At 45.2% G+C, this 12,574-nt stretch overlaps 1 protein-coding gene across 1 annotated transcript in view; it reads left to right on the top strand.

Moving 5' to 3' along the window:
• The window catches only part of POP1 (POP1 ribonuclease P/MRP subunit), a 514,990-nt gene extending 506,891 nt beyond the window's left edge, over positions 1–8,099 (top strand). The window contains exon 16 of the mRNA XM_078686978.1: positions 6,589–8,099. Within this exon, the coding sequence (XP_078543104.1) occupies positions 6,589–7,288 (700 nt within the window). The 3' untranslated portion in view covers positions 7,289–8,099. The remainder of the gene's footprint in view (positions 1–6,588) is intronic.
• The last annotated feature ends 4,475 nt before the right edge of the window (positions 8,100–12,574 follow it).

Below are 12,574 nucleotides of genomic sequence, written 5' to 3'. Positions count from 1 at the left end.
TTGACGAGCAGTGCGAAGCCATGGGACCTGAAGTTCCCTCTAGAATGGTGCACCGAATCTGTGAAATACTTAGGTATTCACTTACATCTGGACACAGCCCAAATAATGAGCCTCAACTACGGGTGGGCAGTGGACACACTAACCACTCATAGAGAAATGGCTGAAACTCCCCTTGTCATTAGCTGGACATGTGGCCATAATAAAGATCATAGTCCTCTCCAATTTCTATATTTTTTCAATAACATACCGATCCCGCTCACCGATCATTTTTTTAGCACACTTAATTCCCTCCTGAGTCGCTTGGTATCGGGCGATGGGCAAGCATGTATCTGCTGGGCTGTCCTTACGTTACCATATGAAAGCGGGGGTTATAATGTTCCAGATTTTCAGCTTTACTATCTGGTGGCACAAAGTAGCTATGCCTACGCCTGGTATCACCCTGATGCCTGGATTCCCTGTCTGAAGCCTGAGGCGGACCTGGTGCTGCCTGAGCGCCTCTTGACGATCCTCCCCACGGGTTTCCCCAGAGACCCACTTGACATTCAAACCATCTCCACCACGAGCTGGGCCTGGCATAAATTATGCCGGATCACAGGATCTGAGAGACAATATTCCTCCGCCCTACCAACCGTAAACCCTCGTTTAATCCCCATAACAGGTGAAAGGCTGGTACAGCGCAATCTGATGCAATTTGAACTAGCAAGACCATGGGACCTGTATCCAGGCGGCAACATTTTCTCCTCCACAGAAGATGCACGCTTTAATCCGAGTAGCATCATGGATAAATTAGTTTTTGGACGCATCAACTCCATACTACGATCCACTTTCCCAACTTTCCCACTCGAACAAGCCTTGTTTCTTCCTCTAACACTGTTGATATACAACACGGACAGCACACACCTGATCTCCAAGCTTTACAAGGCATGTGCCTCACTGAAGCCTGTATGGGACAGCTACATTCGAAGCGCATGGGAAAAAGTCCTGGGAACCCCGATCACTGGTGAACAATGGGCTCACTGCTGTTCAGTTATGCAAGACGTCTCCCTGAACAGCAGACACAAACTGCTACATTTTAAATTCCTGCGTCGCATTTATTCCACCCCAGCCCTGGCTCACAAACTAGACCCAGCCAGGCCACATAACTGTCACAAATGCTCCGTACCACACACGTACTTTGCTCACCTCTCCTGGACATGCCCCAACCTACAAAATTATTGGGAACAGGTCCACCACAAGTTGGGTCAGATGTTGCACATTCCCCTGACTCCAATCCCAGAAGTTGCCCTACTAGGATATACCATTACCTTCGCCCCTAGAAGTGGCTCTACACTGGGGGCGGAAAACTGCCCCAAATGTTCAGGGTCGGTTACCCAGTCTCGCCTATTGCAATGTGAACAGTGAGCTCCATGCACGTTTGATGCCCAGTACATCTCGCCCCAAAGACATCTGGGGACCCTACAAGTCATATGTCGAGGAACTTAGACAGGAATCTGAAACCCAACTAGAGCATGGCATATCTCCTGAGGTAGTGGGGTGATCCTGCATCCACATTTGTCAGGTTTATTAAGTATAAAAGTCAGTGAATCTCACTGCGATGCATGTTGATTTTTGGGAAGAGGAGTGCTTTTGTTGATGATTTTTGTTATTATAAATGTGGGGTAGGTAGATTCAGAGGGACCCTTACATGATGAACGGTTAGTATCGCAATTGATCCTTTTACTTGGTGACTGGTTGAATATATTTTGGTTGAATATATTTGTGTAAAGAATAAGACGCTGTCTTGGAATGATGTGACAATCTATGACCAAGGAATGATGTACGAACATATATATGTATTTACTTTCTAAGAAGAAAATGGAAAATAACGTGTTTTTTTTTAAAAACACTACTGTGTGGCTGTTTTAGCACACCAACATGCTAATGTAGGTCACGCAGTGCTACGTCCCCTTTTTCAAACTACTTCAACTCTGCTAGCCACCATTTCTAAGGAGGGCCTGTTTTACAGTCTATGCCGAGCATGTGTATTTACAGCCACACAAGCCATTGAACGTATTATGTTACTTACCCTGTAAGCATCTTTTCGTGGCATGTAGTGTTGTAGATTCACATGCACACTCCCCTCATCCCTGTACTCTTGTGGCCTTTGCAGTTATGTTTTAACACATCTCTCTGTTATATTCACATGTTAGCATGGATATCTCTATTTTACTCATTCCTTACACTCCTTTCTCACCTTCCTGTGGGAAAACAATCTAATAAAGGAGTTGAATTCAGTATCACCGAGAGCAGGAGTACCTCGTGACTCGAAAGAATTCTTTGAAGAAAAACAACTTGTACAACTCCAAACCCAACACTACATGGCAGGAGTATGCAGAGCATGTGAATCTACAGCAGTACATGCCACAAACACATGCTTACCTCATAATCCTTTTACTTGGTAGAGTAGTAAAGTGTCATTTTGTAGGCTCCTACATGTTTTTCCCTAAGCTCTGAAACCTTACACAGTTTACGATCTCTTTATTTTCCTCTTCTAGTTAAAATGCCACACATTTTAAAAAAATAAGATAACCGTCTAGGAATCTCCTCACAAATTTTCTGTTACTACGTGGTTGTTGGTTCCAGATTAAACACCGAGTTTGCTAAAGTCTACATGCAAAATATATTTGGGTAAATTGGCAAACAACTGGAAATCCTTTCTCCAGCCTTCCCCCACCTTCAGAAATTCTCATGCTTTAAGAGTTTTAATAACTCTGTAGGAATCAGTACTAGACTTACCAATAGTTGTGCAATACTCATAGGAGTTAGTTCTGTGCCAGTAATCAATAGCCTACTTTCCTGCAGAAGAACATAGCCACACTAGGTCCTCTCTTTCTACATCTGCACTGTGAGACAATGTGACTGAGGCGTGGCGACCAGGTAGTGGTCGATGGGCTGAAGGCTGGGCCACTCATGCACAGATGGATCTCCCATTTCTAATGTTTATTTGCAAATAATTTTCTGCAGTTGATGGAGCGAGATAGAAAACAAAATTTTGTTTAATCTCGTGAAGTCACATTTCCATAACATGAATAATAATATTAATGATTTGTGATATGTCGTGCTAATACAACTTAGATTAAACTTTACACATGGGGGGACTAATATATGTGCTCATAAACGTGCATAATTGTTGCATCTTTTAGTTCGTGCAAAATAATAAAATAATTTATTGTTTTCGTTTTTGTCATTACTAACTGCTGCAAACTTAAAAGAAGCATGTGCTTGTTTTGCTTTTCCTTGTCTGTGTGATGTCATTTCTACTATTCTAGGTGCATATGAGTCTCATGGAATAACGGAGACTGGTAGATATAAACGCTGCTTTATTTGTTTGCATTTGCTAGGTAACATTTTGATTAATCGGGTGGGTTAATTAATTAGTAAATCTTGGGGTGGATACAGAATCTACATTATTTCTTACATTAATACTTTTCTTGTGTTTGTTTTATACTAGAAATCATAAGTTGCCTGCTTTTGGGCCTAGTCACTTGAGTCGCAGAAAAGAGCTGACTTGTAATTCTGCAAAAGTCACGAGACGCCCATTCTGAATTAAAGCGTTTACCAAAGCTGCATTCACAAAGCAAAAACTGATGTGTTGTCATCATTCTGTCGGACATAGCCAAGGTCGAAAGCGAACATTTTGTCAGCCTTAACTTGGCATCCGCGGAAGTTGCTTGGACGTAGTGAGAACAAATTTGAACATTTGTTGCAAACTCAGGAAGCTCCTGGTTTCGCGTGGAAGAGACAATGGTCTTTGTGAAACATGACTTAATGGAACTTTTTGAAAAGTGGGTGACATGTCACTTGTCACTCTCAGCCAATGGGACGTCGAAGATTTCTGAAAACTTTCCTTTGCGTAGTTTAGTTAGCATAGAAAGGTATAAAAAGTCATGCCCTTAGGGATGGGCTGGCTGCTGCTTTCTGACTTTCCGATGAGGGTGAAGTGCTGACGGACTTTGCGTGGAGCACGTAAGAATTCTCAAAGAACTTTACTTTAATTTCTATCTATTTAGCTCAGTTAGGGAATTAGGTTTTAGAAATGCTAAACTTTATATATTCACTTTAAATTCGATTCATTCGCTTAAATTGTATTTTCTCATATTTCTTTACAATCATGCTTGCTTTATTGCTAATAAAATTCATTTATAAAACTATCAACTTATATACCATAATTTAGTAAATAAAATCTTACTTTTGACAAACAAGCTGGACTTGGTTATTCAGAAGTGTAGGTTACTATTAGCTAGATCACGTCGCCAATGGTGGTCATTTAAATGGTCAAGTTTTATTCTAATGACAATATTCTTTCCGCAGATGTATAAATTGTATATAGCTTGTAGATAATGTGTATATAGATTTAATCTGACCACCTGATTCAGTAGGCCCAAAATATGTCAGGTTTATAAATGGGTCCATATTTAGTATAGAATTTTGTTTATAGGTTATGAAGTTGGGTAGCGTTGTTTATGATATATTTTCTATAGGCCGCTGGATCACTGTCACTAAGAACTGCCAGTGCAAACCTCAAAGTAATAAGGTGCACGTACTGCTGCAATGACTAGAGGGGGAATGTGTGTATTCCCTCAGATTCATACTAGAAAAGTAGTTGCTTCTCATTTGTGCTGGAAGCCCTAACTCTTTCCCTCTGAACCAGGTAAAGTGGTTCATGTCCCGGGTGATTATGCTTGTCAAAGCATCTTCTCCATCCTTTTTCCAGCACACTCCACTTGACTGCGTCTGCTTTGACCACTGCTTGGGCAAATGATTACTCCCCTACTTCTTTTCATATCTTTCCAGCTGTTTTGTTCCTGTTCTTTCATCTGCTTAATCTTTTCAGATGAGTTTTTGGCAGGAAAGATGACTACGGTACCTATTTCACCAGTACACCTTCACGTTACTTCCTCTCGCAGATTACTTTGTTGTATTGCATCATTGTGTTGACCTGGTATCTCTGATGTTTATGAACATTCAGGACCCCTTTTTCCATCCGTCTTCATGATTTGTTTCCAAAATGTATGACTTTTGCTCTTGTGTTATTTAACCATTACTAAACACCCAGGCCAGCTTTCCAGTTTCCAAAACCACCGCCAATTTTTTTTATGAATGTGAAATTTTAGAAAATATTTGTGTAGGGTGGAAATAGGCATGCATTACATAACTCTTCTACATTGTGCTTTTTGAAACTTGTGAGTCACCTATTTTCTTTAGAATGGACTCATGTTTCATGAGCCGTATGCAGCCAAGCACTCGCCTTAGAGCCCTACCCAGATGAGTCCACTCTTATCTTGATGTATGTGATGCTGCATTCTTGGTGCAACATACATTCTGCCCAGGTGCTCGTATAGCCTTTGTGGCCTGTCCTTGGTAGCTGCGTTGGTTCTACGCAAATGCTTCTATGTATGCGCATCCACTGCATACATTTGTTTGCGTTTGGCACTAATTAACAGTTCCCTTATTAGTAAGCATTCCCAACTCCATTCAGCTTTAAGAAGTATGGGCTATAGACTATGCAATCATTCATTGCACCCTTTGTCAGTTGCATGTTTCACACCTGCTTAGTAGAATTTGGATCCTTTCGGAGTTTAGTCTTAAGGGTCTGGGCATCTTAATCATGATGTGCTTCTTAAGTTGTTGCAGGAATTACAGCAACGCCCCTCTTCACCACTGTGGCACCTCTAAGGTTCCACCTGCTGCATGTCATTTACACAGCTCATACCTTCATTTAACACAGCTCATACCTACATACAAGGATACTGGAGCATGCTGCCATCACAACACTTGTTAATTAGTTCCTAGGCCAGGTACAAGTGCACTTCTGTTGCAGCATCCTACTGTGTGTATATATAGATACACACACACACCCTGGCCATTGCCCCTCTTTCCTTTATATGTCACAGTGGAGAAAGCACTCTCTTTCCTTAACACATCATTTACACCCTCTTGGTCCATGAATGGTCAACACCACTCACTACCCACCTCAGGCCTCCTGTGTTGGAAAAACCCCTGGCTCTCATACTGCCTAATCTGGGTTGACTGTTATCCCTGTGGGCTTAGTAAATGATTTTTGATTACTAATTCGGATGCTTAAAATATTGTTTGGGAGGACCACGGTCATGAACTGAACAATACCGGGGTCTGGCTATCAGGGGGCTTTGGGAACTGACAACTGACTTTACTAGCCTTTTCACCACTACTAGTATATTTTCTTTGTGCTCCAAATCTGTACTTACCTTAAAACCTAGTAATTTGAAAATTGGCCTTTGAGGCTTTTGTATGAAAGTGTTGCCAGAGTTGCTCAATCATACTTAGGGGAGGAATTTGGATTTAGCATTGATAGTTACAGATCAGAACTCATGCTAAAAATCTCAAGTAGACATGTAGTTAAGAGTAGCATTATCTTGAACACTGATGGACACCTCTACACCTGTGACCGAGTGAATTATTCATCAAGCAAGCCAGATAAACTCTCTAGCATCTATATCTAGTTTACTGTATTTCGTGTCAAATTTGTATGTGAACTTTCATTTTTTTATTTTATATCATTTGAAATAGGTGCCGAAGAACAATAAAGCAGCTATCGCATTGGTGTCGCCCTTCCTTGCGGAAAGGTCAAAAGGTTCATCATTCCATCAAGCAAGAGATGACGTCTGAAGACATAGCGCCTCTTATCAGCTTGTACCCACGATCACTTGTCTGGATCAGGCTCTCTCTTCTGAAGAAGGGTACCCCAGAAATGCATGCTATGGTTTGTATCCCTCTGCCTGAAGATCTGGTGCAGCTCAGCAGAGATAAGGTGTACAGTGGCCCTCAAGAACCCAAACACAGAGACATATTCAGGCACAAAGTAATAAAATTCAAGAAAATGAAAAAAAAGCTAAAGAACAGCATACGCACAGAAACAGGCAGTGCTAGTAGCCTGGAAGCGGCATGCGGTACTGTGGAGGCTGCTTCTGGCTCTACGGAGGACAATTTGAAGTCTGAGGATATCGATGGCTATGAAGACCTAACTCTTGGCTTGTGGCCCGACTCCCTTCCTGATGTTTCTTCCCACTGCTCTCGAGTTGTATTTGGATTTGTCACGCGTGGTGATTTCTCATTGGCTGTGGGTTGTGGTGAGGCCGTTGGATTTGTCAGCCTGACCGGCTTGCTGCATATGCTAGCCACACAGCCCGCTGACAGAAAAGGGCTTGTTTTAGTAAGAAATCCAGGATCAATACAGTACAGGTTTGCACAGATAGTTATTGATGTTTAATATCAAGCCTCAAATTGGATGCCTTCAGTTTATGATTGTTACCACTAGGCCTTGCCTGACCTGGGCCCCCAGGTGCTACCTTGATGTTTGTCGTTCTTTTTATCTTTAGCTTTACAAAACCAAACTCCACCTACAATGAATTTGAAACTTGTTATCACAAATATATATGAATAGCAAAGTGTGTTACTTCTCAAAAGGACCCTCAGTAACTGATGTCCAACAATGTAACAAGTGTACTGTTATGTGCAAAAGAAGCTCAGAGGTGAAGGTCATGCATGTGCTGTTACTTTTGCCACGGGAATGACTGTGTGTTTTGTTGAGAAGTGGGGCATAGTTTTAGGCAGATTTTGTGCCTATGTTATTCAGCTTAGAAGCTTACTGTGGCTGTCACAACCAGATCTACTCAGGAGGCTGCAACTTGTTTGTGTGTTTAAAAGACTGGCACATCGACTGTGAAGTTCATGACTGATGTCAATACAAATCTATGCCATTTAAAACTCGAAGACCGCCTAATCTGCTTTCACCATGCCCTGTCTAGTACTGAGTTCCACAGTAATGATCCTACTTGCTAGTCTCCCAAATAGCCCAAAATGTTAGCCAAATGCCTCTACATTTGGTCAAGAATTTGTGCCATAGCACAAAAGTAATCTTAATCTGAGCAAAGCAAAAGCAAATAGTGATTGAGGGGTAAGCATGTCCCAAGGGTCTGCATAATGAATTGTGTGCCTACCATTTATTACAATGCAATGATATGAGTTTTGTAAATAATCATTGCTAATGTATTAATATATATCCTTATGGAGTTGCTAGCTAACATATCTGTTGTTAAGAAGCTATGCTCCATCACAACTTGCTTTGCCAATTACTGACAACTAACAATTCTGCATTATATTGCATAATAAATTTGGCAGACTGATTAAGATGATGGTATTTGATGGACCAATTATGTATGTATTCTGGAATTTATGGACCGCAGCCCGAGTTACAAAGTAATGGAGCACTGTTCAAAAAAGGGGAACTAAGCTATAAGGTAGGTGGCTTCATTGAGTGGCCAGGTACATGGGAAAATGGAATTCCGGAGAGTGAATTTAGAGTTCAAAAACTGCTACAGCAATTGCTACTCGGTTCAGTTACTTAAAGTATTCAGCTCACTTTCATATATGTATATACATACATACAAGGACTTTCGGGCAGCCATTTTTATCCATTGGTCTCTTTGTGTTATTCACCTTTTGCTTCAACCAACCACAGCATACCTCATGGGCAGTGGGGCAGCCCACTTCAGGCATTGGCTCCCATCACTGTGAGTGACGATATTTTACTTGTGCACATCCACCTAAAAAGGATACACTTCAGACCAGGGCTGGTAGGCCAGTCTCTACTTTAATTTCTGCTTTCAATGTATTCATGAGATGTAGTATTTTTGCATTGGGTAATTTTCTATTTGTTTATTTGGAAACATATGTGCGCCACATTTAGATGAAGCCATATTTAGGTCTCGCCTACTAGACATTGCAAGCTGCCCGATTGTGAAAAGACATTTTGTCAGGTTACCGTGGGATCAGAGCCCTCCCTTTGCTTACAAGTGGTTGGCTTTATTGTAGCTCTCATTTGCATGCTTTTTTATTCGTTATCTTAAGTGAGTTTTTCTTCCTCTTAAGTTTGTCCCTCCCATGAAGGATAGCTTCTTAACTTGCGCCCTTCCACTACTTACTTTTCGGCTATGACTTTTTTGTTTTTGATTAAGCACTCCGTTAGAGTGCATGTGTTTAAAAGCTGTTTTCCTCACGTACTTCTCTTCCTCCCTCCCTCAGCCTTACACCATGTTGCTTCCTCTCGCCTAAATGCCTCTCCCCATGCGTGTTGCACTCAACCTCATGTGCTTCTCCCCCTCAGTGCTTTTTTCATTGTGTGCATGAGTGCTGCTTTTCCCCACCCATCTGCCTGCTCTCCTCCCGTGAGTGCTGATCTTTCCTACCCTTCCGCTCCCCATCCGCTTCCCCTTGCTGCTTCTTCCCGCTCCTCTTTGCAGGACCCTCCCGTTTGCTGTCTCCTCCCGCTCCCCCTTGCTGCCCCCTCCCGCTCCCCCTTGCTGCCCCCTCCCGCTTGCTGCACCCTCCCACTCCCTTGCTGCCCCCTTCTGCTCCCCCTTGCTGCCTCCTTCCGCTCCCCCTTACTGCCCTTCCCACCCCCCTCTGCCCCTTGCTGCCTCTCCTTCTCACCCTTGCTACCAGCTCCTTCCTTGCTGCCCCTCCCACTCTCCCGCTCCTTCCTTGCTGCCCCCTCCTGTTCCTTCCTAGCCACCCCTTGCTGCCCCTCCCGCTTGCTTCCCCCTCCCGCTTGCTTCCCCCTCCCGCTTGCTGCCCCCTTCCCTTGCTGCCCCCTCCCACTCGCTGCCCTCTCCCACTCGCTGCACCCTTCGGTTCCCCCTTGCTACTCCTTCCGCTCCCCCTTTCTGCACCCTACCACTCTTTCTCCTCCCCTTGCTGCCCCTCCCACCCACCCGCTCCCCCTTGCTGCCCCCTCCCGCTCCTCCTTGCTGCCCCTCCCACCCTCCTTCTCCCCCTTGCTACCCCTACCCACCCTCCCGCTCCTTCTTTGCTGCCGCCACCCACCCTCCTGCTCCTTCCTTGCTGCCTCCTCCCACCCACCCTCCCGCTCCTTACTTGCTGCCCCCTCCCACTCACCCTCCCGCGCCTTCCTTGCTGACCCCTCCCACCCCTTCCTTGCTGACCCCTCCCACCCTCCCGCGCCTTCCTTGCTGACCCTCCCGCTCCTTCCTTGCTACCCCCTCCGTTCCTTCCTTGCTGCCTCCTCCAGCTCCCCTGCTTGTTCCTTGCTTCCCCCTCTAACCTTCCTGCTCTCCCACTTACTGTCCCCTCCTGCTCTCCCACTTACTGCTTCCTCCCACCCTCCTGCTCTCCCCTTGCTGCACCCTCCTGCTCTCCCCCTTGCTGCCACCTCCCACTCCCTCTTGCTGCCCCCTCCCACCCTCCCGCTTGCTGCCTCCTCCCACCCTCCCGCTTGCTGCCTCCTCCCACCCTCCCGCTTGCTGCCTCCTCCCACCCTCCCGCTTGCTGCACCCTTCCGCTCCCCCTTGCTGCCCCCTTCTGCTCCCCCTTGCTGCCCCTCCCATCCTCCCGCTCCCTCTTGCTGCCCCTCCCACCCACCCTCTCCCCCTTGCTACCCCTCCCACCCACCCTCTCCCCTTTGCTACCCCTCCCACCCTCTCCCCCTTGCTACCCCTACCCACCTTCCCGCTCCTTCCTTGCTGCCCCCTCCCACCAACCCTTCCGCTCCTTCCTTGCGACTCCCTTCGTTCCTTCCTTGCTGCCCTCTCTCGCTCCCCTGCTTGTTCCTTGCTGCCCCCTCCCACCTTCCTGCTCTCCCACTTATTGCTCCCTTCCACTCTCCTGCTCTCCCACTTACTGCTTCCTCCCACCCTCCTGCGTTCCCCCTTGCTGCCCTCTCACTTTTCTTCTCTCTTGGTTGCGGCTGATGTATGCAGACATTTGCATTGGAGTTGTGCAGAGATGCATTGCCTGTGTTAAAGTAGGTGTGCTAAGGTTGGCACCCAGCACTTAATTGTGAACATTCTTATCACATATGTTCATATTCAGCACATTGATGTTGAAGGAGAAGCTGCTGTCTCTAATGGTGGCCTGGTGCTTTACAACCCTACATGGCAGCTTCAAAGGGCGCTATAAGGCTTAGGCCTCAAGTGTGAAGACTGGCTGTCGTTGGTCAAATGTGCTACAGTGCTTCATGAGTCAGGGGAAAAAAGAATTGAAGGACTCTAAGATGGTGTATAAACCCTTGTGACAGTACCACTGCCCCTGATCATAAGGAAGGGGCAGTGGTACATGTGACACATGCTTCCTGGCAGTTTTAAAGTGTTAGAACAGACATGGAGCAGACTCAAAGATAGGTTCTCCCTTACCAGTCATCTGTGTTTGCCTTTGTCGCCCCTAAATAATTTGGGAGGCCTCTGATTTAAACCCCAGATCCCTACCACCCACTCATATTAGTCACCACACGTGAACTAGATTGAGAAGGCTCCTGTAGGTCACATTGAATACCCTGCCAGGAGTTCCTCTGGAAAAGCTACCTCTCCCCAGTTCTCTCTACTAGGAATAAGGGCCGGAAGGGTCTTTGAGCAGGTCCTTGCTCCAGAGTTTCCTGCCGTGCAGCAAGGGTTCCATATCATGAAGATATAGATGTGAGGTTTCCATGCAGATGAACTGGACTGGATGAGCATTTTGGTAGGCCAAAGCTGGATACAATACATTTTTATTTTAAAAAATCAGAGTAAATTTAGTGCCTTGCTTGCAAAAGTGAGCAGGAGACATCTTGAACTAACACATCAGTACTATCACACACGCATAGTTGCTGGAAGTAGAGGCACTGGGGATGCTGGAGCACCCCCTCAATAACCATTCGGTATTTCCGAGGTGAAAGTTTGTTTTTATCTTGTCACATTTTCTGTGCATTCAAAGATAGAGGTGAGATATGAGGCCATCTCTTCTGAAAAATTGATGCTTATTCTTTTACATACAGATTTGTGTTTACTTTTCCTTCTATAACTGCAAGGGGAGCGAAATTTGTATAGTGAAGCTATGTGACAATTCTTTGGCAGGACCGGAGGCGAGGATTATGACCCTCTTTCTTTATTTTCCAACACGAGCAGTATTAAACTTTAACCGAAAAAACTCTCTTTCCCATGGAACATCTGCAAAGGACAGTTCAGAGATCAACCAATCAGCAGCTGTCTTTCTCCTGAAAGGCCTGGGGCTGCAGGGATACGTCCTCTTTCTTTTCCTGCTCCACTAGCAGATAAGTCGTTTTTTATTAGGTCTCACCTAGTGTATTGCGTAGCAATCGCTCTGCGAGAGATATAGAGAGCTGCTCCACGAAAGCTTACCAAGGGGATTTTCAATGCAGATTATCGACAGTGCATGTGCTCCGTGCGCTCGCCATTTGCTCCCCCGCCCCCCCACCCCCTTCCGACGCTCGACACCACCATTCCACCATTTGTGCCTCGCATCACTTCAAAGGCTCCCCCCCCCCCCATCAGACTTCAAAGGAATGCCTCCTCCGCCACAGCAATGCCGAGAGCTTGTTTGATCCGTTTCACGGCCGAAGCAACTAAACGCTGACGTCTTGTTCTTTTCTGTTTAGTCTCTGTGCGTGCACGTCTTGTTTTCTATTTGTATTCCGGTGTTTGTAGAACTTGGTTTAGAATGCAAAGCACATCAAAATCACAGCTGTCTTGGTTTGTTTACTCAT

The sequence above is a fragment of the Lissotriton helveticus genome, chromosome 4_1 (assembly GCF_964261635.1).
Source record: "Lissotriton helveticus chromosome 4_1, aLisHel1.1, whole genome shotgun sequence".
NCBI classification, from domain to species: domain Eukaryota; kingdom Metazoa; phylum Chordata; class Amphibia; order Caudata; family Salamandridae; genus Lissotriton; species Lissotriton helveticus.
This window is presented reverse-complemented; position numbering and strand designations above follow the sequence as displayed.